At 40.3% G+C, this 19,580-nt stretch overlaps 1 protein-coding gene across 2 annotated transcripts in view; it reads left to right on the top strand.

Moving 5' to 3' along the window:
- The window catches only part of cfap20dc (CFAP20 domain containing), a 43,747-nt gene extending 24,487 nt beyond the window's left edge, over positions 1-19,260 (top strand). For both annotated transcript variants that reach the window (XM_049588902.1, XM_049588894.1), the window contains 5 exons: positions 202-573; positions 4,457-4,696; positions 11,264-11,325; positions 17,695-17,789; positions 18,645-19,260. In XM_049588902.1, coding sequence (XP_049444859.1) covers positions 202-573; positions 4,457-4,696; positions 11,264-11,325; positions 17,695-17,789; positions 18,645-18,763 — 888 coding nt within the window. In that variant the 3' untranslated portion in view covers positions 18,764-19,260. The remainder of the gene's footprint in view (positions 1-201; positions 574-4,456; positions 4,697-11,263; positions 11,326-17,694; positions 17,790-18,644) is intronic.
- Positions 19,261-19,580: the final 320 nt, after the last annotated feature.

The following is a 19,580-nucleotide window of genomic DNA, read 5'->3' as shown; positions in this document are numbered from 1 at the left end:
GACAAATACTGAGATGTGGAGACTGACTTTCTGTTGTTAGTCTCTACCCTCCACTCCCCCACAAATAGGCCATTTAAGTGACATGCCTACACCGCAGCACAACCCTGCGGCTAATCGCTGCAATGCCTGATTTGGAGCGAATGCAGCCTTACAGTCATTTTAAATCAGCATTTTTCACTTATTGCCTGTATTTTCTTTCAGGATAAGAGCTACACCACGTTCCAGCATCAAATGACTAGTGCTGAGTCCAACCCTGCTACTCCCAGATCTCCCAGTCCAGCTCTGGATGTGCAATTTGAAGTCCATCCTGAATCTCATAACATGGAACATACAGCACCAAAAGAGCTCAGTCCATCCACCGCAGGCATGCAGTCTCTCAGTGGGAGAGCTGAACCAGCTGGGATCGCCCCCACACGCTGCCTCTCACCCAGCGCGACACCCAGCAGGCAGGAACACAAGTGTGGCCTGCGTGGATCAGAGGTAGTGAACCAGGCTGTGAATCAGAACAGCAGTGTATCGCTTTCAAGGAGACTCCTGCAAGAAGTCAAAATAGATGACTCCACACGGCACAAGGTAATGCTTCTATCTACAATTTTAACAAACGACTGGCCTCATTCTGAATGCTGTAGTGCTGTGTATTTTTAGTGTGACAGAGACAGGTATATAAATGACTTTGAAGTTCCACCTCATAATTACCTGAATAACTGTCGATTGGCCATCACCCTTAATTACCTCCACTGTGAGATGTGTTTGTTTGATGCTACATAATATTGCCACAATATTGGATTACCCCTCACTGTGTCAGCACTCACAAAGTAAACATGCTCGGTGTTTGCCACATAGATGTGACACTTTTCCGCAGAAACAACGACAACAAACAGCAAGTGGAGTTTGTCATTTTTTTTTTTATCATGGATACTTTTGATTTTAAGATTTTTGTCATTACAGAAAGCACACTTCTAAGTAGGGATGTCAGGATGTCAGAAAGTTAGTAAGCAATGCAATTAAAAAACAAAACAAACAACTTTATTTAACACATTTAAATTTAATTGAATATACAAACCACCCTACTTCTTAGAATTATATATGCTTTAGATGAGGATGTCAAATAAACTTCTAATTACTGTCGTCTGTAAGTTTGATGACCTGGTGAAAAGGTGCAATCTTCAAACTAAAAAAAAAGAAATTAAAAGATGTTGATATTTTAATCAAATTACTGTGAAAAATGAAAGTTTGCTCCCAGTCAAGAAGGAGAGTTAAACTGTTTTTAGCCCCTATACTGTGACGTATTACCCAATGAAACTGAATATTTGATCGATGTACAGTAACAGCAAATTTAAATCTAATCCTGCGCATTTGATTGGGCCGCTAAAGGTAGGCGTGCTTAGAGTCAAGTGCGATGTGGAGCTACAACAGACTACTGGCTCCACCTGCATCTTCCTCAGCGTTACATCAGGAGGAGGACAAGGGAGGGATAAATAAATGCATGAATCAGACTAAGGAATGCATGAATTATGCCCCTGATCTGGGCATCTGATCAGGATGCCTCCTGAACGCCTCCCGTTGGAGGTGTTTTGGGCATGTCCCAGTTGTAGGAGGCCCCGGGGCAGACCCAGAACACACTGGAGGGATTATACATCTCGTCTGGCCTGGGAATGCCTTGGGAGGAGGAACGTCTGGGGTGCTTTGCTTGGCCTGCTGATCCCGTGACCCAGCCCTGGATAAGCAGATGAAAATGGATGGATGGATGAATTAGTCCTCAGCCACATTGATGGGTTGATGTTGGTTGGTACTAGACTACGTAAGCACACATATTTTGTTTTACAAGAAGAAAACATGATTAGATCTTTATACAAGAATATGAAGAAAATTTTTTTTGGTCATTTTGTTGGCATTTATTATTATATAGGTGCGCAAAATGCCCAGGGATTTGATCTAAAAGGGATTTGATCTAAAAGGGTTAAAGAGGCATTTTTCATTTCGTCTCCACTTCAAGCTTCTTTAAGCACATTGTTTTGTTTCATGGCTGGCAAATGTACTTGATTGTCTGAGTCTTAGCAGCTCTGAAGAATCCCTGTAGGCAACTGTTTCCACCACAAAAAGCTTTGATAAATCCACTGTACACTATTTGCCCAGCACCAAACATCAGACAGACAATGTTATCAAGTGGCTGATACAAAAAGTTGAGTGTTTAGAAGGCTCGACTGAAGATCCAGATATTTTTGTCGGGAGCTGAAGGAGATCACAACAGAATAAAAAGGGAGTGTGGGTGTTTTTGTTTTTCTTCCTAAAAAATTGATTAATGCGGCTTTGCTAAATTTACATTATTTTGATTAGATTCCACTGGAAAGTCTTTGTTTACAGTGACTGTCATTGCGTCCTAAAGTCTTCAGTCGATGGGTTTGGCTCAGTTCAATTCAGGCTCTGGTGGTATTCTGTCTGGCTGCCTCTCTTTGCTCAGAGTAATGTGTGATCACTGCTGATTTGGACAGCTAAGGAGGACTTGTGAAAAAGTTTGTAATGCCGTGCTGCGAAGGATCAGACTACGGTCTGTTACAAATTGAGGTTGGCCGCTGCTCCAGTTGAAAAGATCCAGGATCAGAGGATAGTCAACTGGAGCGATCACAAGGCCTGAAGGGAGATCTGTCACTTGGCTGTTGCTTTCTGCATTTACGCAACTCACTGCTGAGACATGTCCCAGCATCCTTCATCAGTGCGGCTCTTGACTGCTGATTTGTGCCAGCTCCAGCAGGCAGCATGCAGTGAAGGCTTTGACTGAAAGGTTGTCAGAGAAATATGACAAGGAGTTTGTTTCCCTCCCTGTAGCCTTGGTTTATTGACTGCCATTGATTCAACACCAGGGCAACACCAGGCACAAATCAAGTTAGCATAGCACTCTCTTAAATCAATAGATCCACTGTTAAAAGACATTTCCTCAGAGGATCAAAACAAAGAATTATGTCCTGTCAGGGGCTGCCGTCTGCTGGTTTGAGATTTACTCTACTTTGTTGGTTGCACAAAACATTGTATCAACTCCATGAATTGAGTGTGTGTGTGTGACTGTGACCAATTTATTTATCAAATGTTTATATGTATAGTGACAAGAATGCAACAAAAAGATAACGGCATTTATGGCTAAGGCGTATTAGCAATGCTGTCCCTAAGCCTGTCAAGATAATAACGTATATTTCGATAAATTGTGCAGCCCTACACTAACCTTAACCCACTCGTATACATAAGAATGTCAGCAACATTTTAGTCAGCATGATGCCAGAATAAACAGCAGGGTTTTCCCGACCATTTTGAGACTTGGGCGCAGCGTTCTTCCATTGGTTTCCTCTCCATCCCTGCCTACTTGCACCAGTCCAAAGAAAAATTAAACAACACTTCAAAGACAACACAATGTAGCCTGCAGCTGCAATTTTGGAGCTGAACACACAAAGTTCTGATAGTCATTAGCTTTCCAACCCCTGGCAACAAGCCAAAAAGTCTGTTGTTTGTGGTTTTACCCTCCAGCAACTTCATCCTCCACTTCGTAAATCAACTAGCAAACTGCCCAGCTCCCAGGCTGTTCATCTCCAGCAGCCACCAGGTGGATTATAGCTAATTTTGGGCTACACTTGTAAAGGTGCTATCATTTTATATATACTTTCTTGTATAAATTTACTGGTGTTAAATAATTTTTAAAAATCTTAATTTTTTTTTTTTCATATTTCAATGTCTGAATATTTTTAAGAGTCAAATGTTCATTACTCTTTAAAAAGAGTGTACTTACATTGTTAGATTTTTATATTATCATTATATTAATTGCACAAAATGTTCTCAAAATTATAAAATTAAATCATTTATTGTATTTATTTCTAGGATCTGGAACAAACCGTCCAACAAAAGTAGTTATTGTGAGGTCCGCTCCCTAGATTGGCTTTTAAAATACACAAACTCAACAATGAATACTTGCATTAAGAACACAAAACTCAGAGCTCGATACGACTAGATGGCTGATCCCTCTTCAAAAACGATTTCAGTTTGAGTTTATAATGATCCCTGTCAGGACCCAGTTTGAATTCTGCAGGTAAGGAATTCCACATGCTGATCCTCTGAATAGAAAAAGCTGTTTGTCCAACTGAGGATTTACTTTAAGGGCACCTTACAGTTCCCGCTGGATGCTCCACAAGCCTGAATCTCTAAGTGGAACTACAAGGTCACTGAGCACCGGAGGAGCCTGATTATGTAGGAGTTTATAGATGAGTTTAAGATGAGCAAATTTAATAAATTGATGAAAGCTTAACATAATTAATTTCTGAAGAATGTGGCATTGATGTGAGTTTTTAATTGCTTGATTGTATATCATTATAAGACATATTGTTATTATGTTGCCTGTGACCAAGAGTTTACTTAGCGTAAGGCACTGTCTTCATGATTGCTCCCAAATAATTAATTTCTGATCATTTTAAAGGAAGAGGAAGAAGACGAAAACACACTGAAGCCTGTTGACTCCAGCTTACACCTGCTTAGCAGTCTCCGAATGCATGGGGATGATGATGATGACGAGCTTCGAATGCTGGCAAGTCTAAAAAGGGAGCAGGAGGAAGATGAATGTAGAGCCTCAGGCCTCAGTGCATCTCAGATCCACCAGTGTAACGTCAGTATCAGCATGAGCAGTGACGACGCCTCTACCTGGACCCACGTCTCCATGGTCTGTACTGTATCATCCTCCGCTACTCCTGATCTTTTATTGCTGATTCTTCGCTAACGAGCAACACTCATGTGCGGCTCATCTGCTATTTACAATCATTAGCACGTTGTCCCTCTCTCCATCTCCTGTCTGGAATAATTTTTTCGACCCTAGTTGATCCTCACCCTTGTTAATTTACATTTCAAGCCCCCAACTTATGCCACCGTGAAGTGCTAATGCACCTCTTTCTTCAGCGTGTTTTCTGCATTACAAAAGATTATGGAGATAGAAGCACATTAATTGGCCTCTTACCGCTTTTAAAAGCACACAGGCATAATATCCACGCTTCCCCCCAGTGACTAAAAATTATTTAGGTCATTTGAAATGATCTTTTTAGAATTCAAAGATGGTATAGTTTGCTCTTGGTGACTGAAGGTCATTTAGATCTATGGTCCATTAGCATAAGCACATTGCACTTTATGAAGGGAGAACACTGCCCTGTCTGGCCCTACTGGGTCCACTGTAGGATCCCCAGTGAATGCAGTCATGACAGATGCTGGTGTTATAGGTCTGTTACCGCTTCTCTACATGCAGGTATCCATAAATACACTGAGATTCAAGCAGAGCACAATGCATAGCGGTATTACCGCAGGGATCCCGTGGTTTTTTTTGTAGAGGACACGATGATGTGGCCACCAATAAAAACATGTACCTTTGGACCATATAGTAGGAACAATTTCCATGGGGACGGGATTATATTTACATTTGACTTGATCAAACCCCGAAGTGTTGTTTTTCGAATCAGCCGCAGTGCTTTACAATTCTAAATACATATGGCAACAGCACCACCATCAGCATATCAAGAAAATGCTTTGCCAATAAAGACAGAGGAAGAGACATAAAGAAAGACATAAAGTACTTTTGGTCACATATGAACTTTAAAGGACCTAAAAAGTGTCTGAGAAAGATAAAAACAAGAGATGCTTTTGGGACCTAGGAAGAGAATAGTCACTGTCTGGGGCTGTGACTGCTCCACTAGAACTGACAAGCCGTTTCTTGTCCCTGGATGCTGTGATTCGAGTGGCCCTGCTGTTGCCATCTATGCTGTTGGCTGCTTCTGTCTCTGTTGCTGAAGCTACTCCACCAGCCCTGACGTAACTTCACCCCCAGGCGATTGTATGCTGTGCTACAGTTACGAGGTTGAATACAAAAGAATCACCTTGTAGATTGTATGATTGTGTCAATCGAGATGTCAGACACCTTAATACGTGGTTCCAGTTTTGATACGTATTCTCTCTGTGAGCACATGGCTGAGGTAAGAACTGTCATGTCAGAGTCGGACCATGATGTGTGATTACTGCTACAGATGGCAGATTGAAGAAAGAAAACACTCAAAAAAGTTAAATCTCCAACCAAAATCTTTTTGTATAGAATACTCGGCCCCCTCTTGGCTTGAAAAGTGGCAGGTTTTTTCCTTCACGGTGAATTTGTCAGTCACAACGAATTCCAGTGGAGATGTTGAATAGTTAGTGCTGACGGGAAGGTGAGCCATCAAATACATTTTGTGATGGGATGAAAAGGTTTATTAAAAGTTTCAACCATGTCACTTTCACAACTCATTAGTGATGAGAGCAGAGTGAGGGACTAAATCCAATTTCAATGTTTTAACTAAACTAAAAAACAGAATCTGCGCCTTAAAAGTGTCACTAGATAATTATCAGATTTGCTTTTCATCTGAAGATGATGAGACAGTTGTTCTGCCGTTTAAAATTCTCAGCTTTCCCCTTGCTTATTCATTCAGAGCAACACAGTCAGTGTTCTAAAAAAGAGTTCAGTAATTGTACAGTTAAACAACTCTTTACATAAATCAATACATGTCCTGTCCTTTGCTTATCACATCTAAACAAGTTATATCCAGTAACACTTGTGTCCTCATTTGAACACTGGGACTGAGCCAGGTTTCTCTGGGGATAAAAAAACATCTGGTGTGTAGCTTCACTACATAACACATGTACAAAGTCCAATTTTGGAAGCAAGCTCCTTATGTTTAGGTTGACACCAAGATATTTCTTAAAATCAAGGGAAATTTAAAAGTAATATCAGGAGGGAGAGTAGTCATACGTCTGACAATCACTAATGTAATTCTGCTTGGCCTGCAATTCTGCTCAATACAGTATGAATTAATGATAGGCAGTGTTGGGGTCAATAATAAAAAAACTAATGTCTTGTTACTTTTGAAAGGAGTAATGCATTATTTTACCTCTTATTTTACCTGTATGAATGTATTCCGTACACTACTTGTTACATTACTTTTGCATTACTTTGCAACATGGCTTGGGATGCATTGTCATGTAGTTGCAAGTTAACAATAATATAAGATAAGATAAGATACACCTTTATTGATCCCATAATTGAGAAATTCCAGTATGATGTTATGATGTTAAACCTAACATATGCCCACATATCACCACAAAACAAGGCTTAGGAGAATCAAGATGGCACTGCAGTAGGCTATTACTGCTACAAAATGACACTATGGACCCTATTTAGATGGTCTAAAGCGGACGGTGGAGGGCTCATAATCCATGTCGCAAATGTCATTGCTATTTAGATGCAGGCGCAGTTGTCATTTTCACGCCCTGCACCCTCGTCGTCTAACTAGCAAATGAACTTGCACTTCTCTGGGTGTGTTGGTCTAAAAATGAGGAGTGGCCAGGTGCAGTCATGGCGCGTTGCTAGTTAGATGACATAAAAAGCAAATGCGCCAGTGACCAAGAAAAACCTGGTCTAAAGTCAACGGCGCAGTATTTCGCTGTTAAACAAGTTAGTAATATGTGTCTCTAGGCGGGTGCACAAGGCGCGTGCACTCTGCTCAGACACACACGGAGCAGCCACACATATGCAAAAGATAACAAATAAAAATATGATTACAATGTGAAAGGTTATTATTGTGCACATTAAGATATTTATCAGAAACACGTCTTAATGGTCAGTCATTAATCAGAATGATCTAATCGCAGTAATAATGATCATCATAATTTGTAATAATGGCAAATGAAATTGTGAAATTATCTGACCAATCAATCATTTTTTTGATTGAAAACCAAACCCCACACATTGCATGTATTTTAACATGTTATACTAGGCTACATTATATTATATTATTATATTGTTATCTGTGTGTAGAGAGGACACACATGCAAATAAGGGGCAGAACACAGCTCTAGGAAACATGTGAAAACAATTAACAGACATGGGTGAGAGAGAAAACGCTGAACAGGTCCTAGCTGCAGGATCAGCACCTTGGGGAGCTCCGCGGCAGTCCTGACAGCTGTGCTCTGTTATGTGATGAAAACAGGTTTGAATAATAATCCACAGATATTTAGTAAGATCTTTCTTGTATTAGTGATCCCACGCCTGCTTTACCTCGGGAAGCTTGGGTGCCTGTCTGCTGTCCCCGTAGATCTGGTTCTGACGAGCCTCCTGCCTCACCTCCTGCACGAGGAGATCCATCTCCTCAGCTGTAAAAGGCTCACTCTTTCCAGTTGGTAGGTCCGCCATCTAACTAGCTCTCCGCCATGCGCTCCAATTGCGCCTCTTTTAAAGGGAATGAGAGGTGACACTCTGATTGGCTTATTGAATGATATGCCTAAAACACACTCATGACTATTTCACAGAGTAAGTCCAACCCTTTTCGACTCTCCGCCATGGTGCACAGTCTAAAAACGCTCTGTCTAACTAGCAAGTGACTGGGACACGCCCATGCACCTCACGCCTGGCGCTTGGCGTTTTAGACCATCTGAATAGGGCACTAAATCAGTATATACAAGAGGCTGGTCTTCCTAGCCCCGCATAGTAGATATAATAATTGCCTCAAAATGATATATTAATAGGCCTAAATAAAATAATATAAGAGATTAGCCTTGCTAACACTGTAGGATGATGGAGGACTAAAAAGGAAACACATTTAAATACCATATGAACTGCAATTAATAGGCCAAACACACTCAAACAAACTCAACTGAGTAGCTCGCTCACCAAACCATGGCTTTATAATAGACCAGTCCAGCTTATTTAACATGTTTATCACTAATACAGTGGTTATACCTCATGAGGAGATCCTCAAATAGTTTCTCCTAGGAGTCAGCACAAGACTGTGAAGGCTGAAGAGCCTTGCCATGGGGGCACTGGCCAGCGTCGCTGTTGTTGGTACGTTTTAAGATTTTTTCCTGTCTGCCCATTATGCAGATAATTGAAGAACTTAAGTTCCTTCTCTTGTCACCATCACAGGTCATCCTAGGCCAGCTGGGACAGGAGGGGAAGGGTTAGACAATCGGTCATTTTTTATTTTTTTTTTTTTCTGGGGTTTTAACAAATAGAAAATAATTTATTATTAATACTTTGAAAAGAAACTAGATAAAAATTTGATCAAAATAAAACTAAGGTCCCCAAGTAATACCATAATTGTTTGACTAGTAACTGTGATGTGATAACTGAATTTAAAACAGTTATGTGTTACATTACTGTGTTACTGACAAATGTGATGTGACTGTACAGTAACCACCCAGCACTGATAATGGACTAGAATTTACTGAGGAAAAAGCAGGAAAGCAGCCTCTAAAGTGGAGCTGATCCATCAGCAATCACCTGGAAACTGTTGATAAATAAGGCAGTAAGATGGATGTTAAAAAGAAATGATCTGGCACCAGCACTGTTTGGTAGAACATCACTGCCAGACAGGTCTGTGCAGCCCAGAAATGCTGTGCGGTGAGGTTTTACAAACAAATGTTTTGAACCAAAGGTTTCTGCTGAGTTTTATGTCTCCATAACAGAGGGCAGGCAAAGAGCCAGAGATGATAGATCGCCTAACAGCGATGCTGATCAGAGACAAGCAGAGCTTTTTTAGGTTTTCTGATTGTTGTGGCATCGTTTGACCCAGCGTGCAGGATAACAGATGATGCACAGCGGTGGATATGTAGGAGGGGAGGGATAGTGCGGCTTGAGCACCGGGATAACTAAATGTTTGAGCATCAGTCAAGGAGACTGGTCAAACAATAGAGGTGGCAGCTTTAAGACCCAAAATAGAGGTTGGACGGTGTTAGGGAACTAGGCGTAGCCATAACTGGTGTGTAGTGACCTTTTAGCCAAGACCTATCCTGTGTTTTTCTGGGAGGCTGTACAGCAGGTAGTGCTTCTGCAGCTACGGGCAGCCAGTTCTGTTGTGTTCACTCACTAACCACATTTTGCTGTTGAATTCAAGAAGCTATCATAATAAGTAATGTACTTCTGTTAGCAGCAGATGTACTTCTAATTCTTTTGGACCTCTGCGTTCCCTTTGATTCTGTAGTTCATGCAAGTTTAAATGACCATTCGAGGCACTGGGTTTTCATATTACAGACAGAGTGCAGAAATGGTTCAGCTCCTAGTACCTCCCCAAAAGAATTTTCTCCATCACCCAACAGGTAACTCATCATCATCAGTACATATTACCTGCAGAATTCCACCGGGGACAATTTTAGGTCCCGTGTTATTTTTAGAAGAGGATTACATAAAGAAGGCACTGGAGCGCACAGATAGCTAAAATTTACTTAAGGAATGCAAGGACTACATCCTCAGCACGACTGCTTCTTCATCATGTATTGTAATAGCTTTTAAACAGGCACTAGACTTAAATAGCCTCCTGAGGCTATAATATGGTCTTTAGCTTTGACAAGATGGAGAGGGTAATGCACTTGTGTTTCTTACAGCTGAATATTACTGTATATATACATAATGTGAAACCATTCTTATCTCCTGCCTCCAAGTCTCTTCAACTCGCAGCTCACAAAGAACTTAGCTGTCAGTGTTTTAACCACAATCACAAATACAACCCAGCTCCAGTCCTTTGTTAGAGTAGAGTCAAATTTATATTTCTGAACACAATATAAGATTTTACTGATCCCTTGATCTTGGTTTCTTCACCCTTCACTGTTCACCCATGTTTTCTGTGTCTTGCTGCACTCTCCATTTCTTCCTTTGTGTTTCTTCTCTTGCTGTTTGCCAGAAAGGCAGTGATCTTTCATACATGCCAGTGAAACAGCACACAACATAGAAGAGGGCTTTTTGTCTTGACAGGCTGCATAATCATTTCCATAAACTGTAGAAGCTTAAAGCTTAATTTGTGGTGGTATTAAGGTTTGTGGGAAAATTGTCCTTGTCTAGCGTGTGCTCGGTAGGGCAACGCTGTTGATGTGAGCTTCTAGATTTCAATGAGGCATTGTATGTCCACAAAAGACGTGTTGCTCCCTTTGGCAGTTTTTCTGTCATAAAATACACAATTTCAGTTGAGCGACAACAATCATTTGTCAAGCAATAAACCTTGAATAGTAGTAGGTCATTCTGAACCTAAAAAACATTTTCAGTCTTCAAGTGCTGTAGGTGTACTTCATATTCTTTGTATGCCTGATAGATCACTCAGTGGTCTTTTAAATTGAATGGGGATAAGTGCATACTGATATTAATTTTTGTAAACATTTTATAAGTACTTGAGTTATGAGTACATGTGCTTTTAACACAACCATTTACTTTTTCCTTTTATAACTGATCCAGCCAGCTAATCAGGGTCACCACTATCAGAAGGAAATGAATCCCCTCCTGCAGTCAAACCCCAGGTAAGCAGATATGTGCTGCACATTACTTACTTTGCTGAGCTCCAAAATTGTACACTTACAATAAAATGTACACCACAACCTACCCTAACCCTAACCCAAAATTGTACACTTAAAATAAAATGTACACCACAACCTACCCTAACCCTAACCCAAAATTGTACACTTAAAATAAAATGTACACCACAGGACAAGGTCAACATAGACTAGAAGTGCAAGCAAAACTCTCATGATGGATACACATATTTAAGTGCATTACACTACATGTATGTTGTGCATTAAGGTAAGGCTAGGAATAGAGTCATTTTCTCCATGACAAAACTGACATGCTGTTTACAGACAACTAACTTCCTCAAGTACTGGCTTGTTATTAACTAAGTAAAAGTATTAATAGTTAGGGAGTACAATTTCCAACCCAATCAAAAGACAAAAATGTTGGCTTTACGCATTTCTGCAATCCACAGATTACATTTTGACAATGCTGTGGTTAATGTGTGGTAAGGTCTAGGTACAAAAACAACTTGGTTATGGTCAGGAAAAGATTGTGATTTGGCTTAAAATACCTGTTTAGGGGGGCACAATCCCCATTGGAAAAGGAGTAATGTCTTGGTAAGGAACAGTTGCTTTTAATGCCACTATGCCAGCAGGAAAAATTGCTTCATGCCTAAAAAGCCTCTGAAACACAGTGATAGGTCGCTACAAAACACCTACTCTTGGTGCCTAAAAACGTTTTCCAACAAAAAGAAATGCACGTAAGCCATGTACTGGTGGTAGTAGTGAAGGAAGCGGTCTTAGGCAGTCCTTGTAAGGAGGTAGATTGGGGCAGTGGATGGGTCACAAAACACAGGACTTTGCCCAGGAGACCAGGTTCGGAACCCTGTATACTTTGAGTCATTTGAAGGTACATCCTCATCATGTTTCTTTTCCTAAACTCAACTTCTGTAACTTTATATTAACTATGTAACCTTAAGTTAACTACATAATGTTATCCGTGGGGTGCTAAGACAATCTATTATGCGCGCATTTTCGTAAGATATCGTATGTACGAGGATTTGTTGCTGGTTTCGTTGTTTGTTGGTCTCCAACAGTGGTCTGCAGCTTGGCAGACATACAAGTACTTGACAGACAAGGAGTAATGCCATCCACCATCCCCTCCACCTCCCAGTGATAAAGTCAGCTGAGCTTATTTGCTATGTCGCTTTAAAAAACGTTGATATAATTGGTACAAAACGTACAAATGTAACATATTCTTGGTTTGCAGAAACATACAAAGCCAACATTTTCTTCTGGTGACTGAGCTGCACTTTCATGTATTGTCAGACAGAAAATGGCCTGTGTTTGTATTTGGCTGCTTGCACATGAAACTCACCCTGAAAGCCATAATCAGATGGTAACCAGTGACTGTAGAATTAAGGCTAAATGTCAACTGTCAGATAGATATGCAAACTGGGGCTTATCTTGCACACAGATGAGTCTGAATAAATTGAGAGGGTGCCAGGTACTGTAGTTTTCTTCTCCCTTAACTGCTGTTGTCATTTTCACAAGTGCAGATAATTACTCACTTATTATTGTGCTTGTCAGATTCATCACTGGCAACTTTTTCTTTTGACACTTTTCATCTTCTAGATAATTAATGTTGGAAAGTTTTTTGGTTCAGTTCAGTCCTTGAAGATCAAAAGCAAGGGTTAGACTCACCATTTAGCTCTGCCTCTCAGCAGTCATACAAGGAGAAATCCATCATTGATGAAGCAAAGGCCAACTTGTGCATGGCAGAAGCTTCAGTAGTTCATAATGCAAAGCAGCCACGAGTCATGTTCCACCTCGTTTTATCTGCCTACAGGACAAAACCCGAGTAAAGTTCTAACCTCAAAAAGAAAACATATTGATGAATGGGCTTATATTACTGGAGGAGGCAGAATAATTTACAACCACTATTATTTGGGAGAGTGCATCCAGAGTCAACTTCGGGCTCATACGATGCTAAGGAGAACACATTATGTAGCCCAGAAAACCCCCAAATAATGTAGAAGTTGAAAAAGTGAAAGGAGAAAAAGTGGGAACATCAGAAAAGGTGAATTCCAACACCTCATCTGAAAATATGCTCCGTCGTGTTTTGAACATTACGGATTGTTGTTACAGAGCATTGAATATCTGTGAGTGGATTCTTTTCTTTACATAAAGTTAAATGGGCTTTGTAGTTTTCAAGGCCAGATGAAACAGAATTATGAAGAGCATAACCCTAATTGACATTTCAGTGTGATCTGTGTTTTTATGTTCCTTCGAGGGAAGATAGCTCAGAGTTAAGGCTGGAGTCAACTAGCTCTTGTAGGCAAGTTTAATATGATGAATCAGAGGAACGAGGCAGAAGAAACTCTTCAATACTGTCATTAATAATACACTGTCACATGTTACCATCGGGAGCATATTACAGCATATAGTGCAATCTCTGGGCAGTGTCTTAAGGCTTACACGCACTGTATATCCATCTCATCACCCCACCATGGCAACAGTATGGATGGCACCCTTGGTTCCCCTCGGAGGGTTCTGGAGACCCCGCATCACCCCGCTGAGCCTCGTCTCTGCACATCTCCATTTCTTTGTGGGTGTACACAACCATGCGGCGTGTTTCAAAACAAGACAAAGGCGTTGCATCATAGGTCCGCTACTCAAATTATGCAACCACCTCCTCTCCAACACTTTTGATTTATTGATGAAAAGCGAGGTAGCCTGTTGTGAACATGTGTGGACGCCCATGCATTTAGATACTTTAATATTTCAGTGCTGACAAGTTTCGGGGGGCTCTTTAAATATTCAGTGAGGTTATGCTGTTTGATTGAATGTCCGTTGAACTGAATATTACTATTGACACCTCAAACATACTCCCTGACTCACACTAGCACTACAGCATCTGCAGCTGTACTTCTGAAATTAGACTTTGAAGCAAGCCTCGATTTACATATCGAAGAACAGCTGCACAGGCTTTGTCGTTGTTTTCGCTCCTTTTCTTTTAGGCCTTGCATTCTGAGGAACCCTTACAGTGAATTCTATCATGGTATTATTTGAGCATCTTGGCATCACTGCAAGGCTTCCTCGCTGTTGAGAGCTACAGTTTTCTTGACAGCTAAAAATGCTCCTGTTGCTGTGCTTCATGTTGCCAGGGCTTTTCTAGCATTTTTTTTTAACATGTTTCTCTTTGCGTGTGATACTTGTGTCTGCCTTTGGCGAGCATGCCAAATGTGAAACCACAAATCAGGCCGTCGCAGAGACCTTGAATAGCAATTCAGTTGTTTCTACAATAAAGACAATTGTGAAATTCAGTACAATTGCCAGGATGTCAGACAGACAGACAGACAGAGTTGTCTTGACGCTGTTTCACTGGGAGATATTTGGAAAGCTTAATTTCAATATACTTCACTGCTGCGCAAAAACAGTGTACTCACTCAAATTTAATCAAACTAATTTATTCCCTTTATCACAGGTTCTTCCGTATCTGGATTATAATGGCTTGAAAATCTAAGAATTTAATCACTCTCGCCAAGTTCCTTTTTAACAATTTGAAGTCCAATTTGCAGCTCTGTAGCAGAGGCCTTTGTCCTTGAAAATTGCTTCCATTAACTTTTGTACTATGTTCCTGCCTATCACACAGTCAAAGGGGTGTTAGAGTGGGGTAAATGCCTTTGTTAGAAAGAAAAGTCAGAGCCTCAGTAGAGATAATGTACTTGATCACTTTAAAGGCAGGAGGTCAAAATGAAGAAATTTCTAATTCAGGCTTTAATGCACAGAAAGATGAGATATAATGCTTTTTTATTTGCATAGGGAGGAATTTAATCTATGGAAACCACAGTGCTTAAACATGCACGTGTCGCCCTACTTCAGATGGTATTTAATTGAAAGCTGTGAATTCTAGTTCTTACTATTTCATACAGTTGTTACCACATCGCTTATTTGACATGTTATTGAACATTTCTTTAAGGGAGCGTTGTCATTTTTGGTATTTTTACTTCACTGGTGCAGTTAGTTCCAGACACCATATTACTAAAAGCATGTTATGCACCCATTAAAACCAACATCTTGTTAAAGGGACAGTTCACCACAAAATCAATACATATTTTTCCTCTTACCTGTAGTGCTATTAATCAGAGGTCTCACAATGTACTGGTATTGATGATAACTGTCATATTTAAAAATGAAATATTTATATCATGGTAATACTACATAAATGATAATATCATATAAATAATTCAGCGCCTCTTAAATCATTTGCGTTTCTGCCATTATGTCTCCCCTCACCCCAACACCATCTGGCCTTTTTACTCTCCATTAGGCGTAAGTGCTCTTTTTGTATGATTTTGCACAGTTATGGTTACAGACTCTATCTCCACCTCCTTACACTTGTATTTTAAGAGTAATTAATTTGCCATAAAGGAGACAAAACGCACAAAAAAGTTGAAGATAAATTTGACTCACAGCATTATTATTTTTTTATGCCTCAGCGCTGGCGATAGCCGTGAGGTACAACGATCCGTCCGTCCAGTTCTTGTGACACTGATATCTAAAGGGAATTTCTTCAAATTTGGCACAAATGTCCACTTGGACATAACAATGACATGATTAGATTTTGGTGGTTAAAGTACAAGGTTACTGTGACCTTGCATCCATCTTATTCTTGTGAACGCAAGAACGCCTTGAGGAAATTTCTTCAAATTCGGCACAAACATTTAGCTGGACTCAAGGATGAACTGATAAGATTTTTGTGGTCAAAGGTCAGTATGACCTCAGTTTTTTTAGGTTATAAATCAAGAATTTATACACTAGTTATGACAAAGTTTTACACAAATATCTAATATGATACAGTGATGACATTTTATATCCAAAAGGTCAAATGATAATGTTCTGCATGAAACACTTTCTGGCTGCTATTCAACGTCATATCTCAGGAACAGAAGGGGAGACATTTGGTCAGATACTGGATTGGTGACAGTAATCTTGGGTGTCCACCTTGAAACTGTGCTGATTGTATTGATCTTCTGTGCTGCCGTGGGGTAGGATGATTGTAAAGCATCAACGTTTTAGAAATCGAGGCTTTTCTGCAGCATCATTCATACTTGAAACACTGTCTATTGTCATGGTTACATATGAGTCTGGACAGAAATGGATGTAAACTGTAACTGCAGTTTGACTGGTTTTCAGAGGTGTGCAACTGGGGTTTTTTTGTCTGCTCAGTCGATGAGATGTCTTACTTCCCTCCAGTATAATGGAACCAAAAGGCACTCAGCTTGTGGTGCTCAAAGTGCCAAAAAAATACATTTGAAAAACTCAACAGCAATGTATCTGTCCAGAAATCATGACTCAGTTACACAAGATAATCCACAGACCTTGTTGTGAGTAGTTTCATGTAGGAACTATTTTCTTTCTACCGAACTACACCTGCCACCTCACAGATGGACACGTGCATCTACTTCTAGCTCACCTAGCTATTAATGTTTACATCTCGCGTTGTCACAAGCATGTACAAGTAGACATCTCTATCGCCGATATCTCCAACACCCAACATGGTGAACTGTCCCTTTTAGGGACTAGCATTATAAATGTTTTGAATGTAGCCTTCTGAAAGTATTAACATGTCATGATTTTACTTTAGTGAACATACTATAACGCCATTCATGAACGTACTCTTTTTTCAGAGAGACTAACATCATCAATCGTTGGTAATGAACGTTTGAACTGCCTGCTGTCAGCTGAATGTTGTACAGAATAAGATGATAGTATCTCATTAAATATGCCATGATTTGCACTTATGAGATGTTATGTCCAGAGGCAAAAGATGTAAATGGATAATTGTGCAGCTGATGTATAGCCTAAAATTATTATGAATTCTGTTTAACAAATGAATCTTGCAGCGCTTCCAAGTGATATTTCATCCTGTGGCATTTCTCTTCCTCTAATCTGTTGCTCTGTGCTAAAAGAGCAGTGTTGCACTTTACTGGAAAATGATTGATGTATGGTTGTAGCCTGTGTCGCTCTCAGACGGGGGAAGATAAACTCATTTAGAGAGAAAGGAAGTCCTGCTCTCGCAGACACGGGCAAGGTTAAGACCCCTACTCTGGGCCAGAATGTGGACACTTGGAAATCACAGCTTGAGTCAGAATCTAATAAATGATCCTTCAGGTAAAACTGTAAGGCGGCGAGGCTAAGTGTGCAGGAGAAGTGGCTCAAGGACAACAGAGGCTTAGACGGGCTTCTGAAAGCACACGATGATGGGACTTCATTGTTAAAATGTCATATGGAGGCAATTTGATGTGCACGGTATAGGAAGGTGTGTGTAATGGCATGTGTTGTCATGACTGTGTGCTTTTATGGTCTTTTCCCCAGGGAGTGGATGGATGTGCTCAGCCCTCCCATTATGCCTCCCAGCCAGCAGAGAAGGTCAGGCAACACATGGAACAGTTTGGAAGATATAATCGCAGGTACAGTAATATTAATTTTGGTCTTTTGCCCGCAGACACCCTTTTATGTCCTCTAAAGTCAGACAGACAGCAAACAACACAATACCTTAACATTAACCACACTAATTGCGCAAATGCATCGAACTAATGGAAACATCCGCCGGTGTCAAAGCCTCCACCCAAAGACTGCACTCAACATGGTGGGAAAGCGTGTGAAACTGTATCTAATTAAGGGTAAAAACCCACGAGAGTGGAGCTCTCTGTCCTCCACATAACTCCATAGGTCAAAAGAGACAGGCTCATTACAGGTCTGTACCCTCAAGACCCATCGACAAGGTTAATTGATGAAACCTTTTCAGTTTACAACATCATTTTTAAACCTCTTACACAATGTGTCTTATAATTAGTTTTCATTATCGTCGCCGAAGTTCTGATAAGATAAAATGTTCCTCCTGGAGCATCCCATAACCTTTTTAGCATTTAACTGCCTGTCAATTTAACAGCTAAATTCTCGCGCTTTAAAGTAGTGGGGATTACAGGGAATCTCTTTACAGCTTCATAATGTGGTACAGGGTCTGGGTGTCTTAGGTCTTGATTGATGAGAAAAAAAATGGCAGCGACAGAAAACTTTTAAATCCACCCGAGTCTGAAGGTCACCTCACCATGAACGCTCCTCATTTCATTCCAGTAACAGCTGATAGAGTAGGCCCTTACTCATATCTGGCACGGCTACGCTACTGTACATTGAAAATACAATATACATTTTACATTTATACATTTTTTATCCGTGCAAATGTAATTGATTTGAATTTATCTATGTGTGTTTTGAACAATTACTATCAAGTGCTGCAGAGTGATCTTCTCGCACTATTACAGGAAGGGATGAGCCTGTGAATGAAGAGGAGAAGGAGGACGAGTATTTGAATCTGCTCTATGATCCTTGCCTGAACTGCTATTTTGATCCAAAGACGGGGAAGTACTACGAACTCGCTTGAGAGAGAATCGAAATCATTAAATCAGAAGTTATTGACAGCGGATGAATGGCTTCATCAAAGTTTTTGAGGCCTCGCTTATTGATTGGTAATGAATACTTCATTCACAAAAACCTTTCCATGTTGCTGCTTTTGTTTTTGAGGAACTAACAGGAGCTTGGTGTCTCCATAAATAGTGTCATGTTAGTGTGTAAGGGAGGGTGGGGGGGGGCTCAATAAATCAGATACATGCTTTTTTGCAAAGAACTTGAGTAGTTGCCCATTCAGAAGCACATCTGATGGTAGAAAGAGTCTTTTGGGAAGTCTTGGCTAGCAGATTAATGTGTGAGCCTTTTCAAAGAACATCCTGGAGCTTCTTTTTAGGAGATTTTTGACATTAAAATTTTGCCTGGATTTGATTGAAGGTCATTTTGTTCTTTATCATAATTTGTGTAAAAAGATGTTGGTGTGTGTATGTATTGTTTGAATTAAAGCTGATTTCCTGTAGTTGGACAGAGCTGTACTCGCTTGTATTTGACGCCCCAACAAGCGATTTTGAATGTATTTGAAGTGTTCAATTTTCCACAGTTACAATTACCCCATGTTGTAAAAACTGTATTCACATGTGAACCTGCAACTACTTTTTTTTTTTTTTTTTTTTTTTTTTTTAAATATATAACCAGCAGTAACAACAGACGGGGCGCTCATGGGGCTGGCAGGTCTTTTCATCAGTCTTGCCAAAACACTGATCGCACCTGATGAACGGCTGATACGAGATTGATTCATCATTTTCAGCCTGAGACAAATTGTCGATTCACAGTGACAGGGGGAAAAAAAATGA

Source organism: Epinephelus fuscoguttatus, linkage group LG1, assembly GCF_011397635.1.
Source record: "Epinephelus fuscoguttatus linkage group LG1, E.fuscoguttatus.final_Chr_v1".
NCBI lineage: Eukaryota > Metazoa > Chordata > Actinopteri > Perciformes > Serranidae > Epinephelus > Epinephelus fuscoguttatus.
Note: the sequence above shows the minus strand (reverse complement) of the source record. Positions and strands in the feature narration are given on the sequence as shown.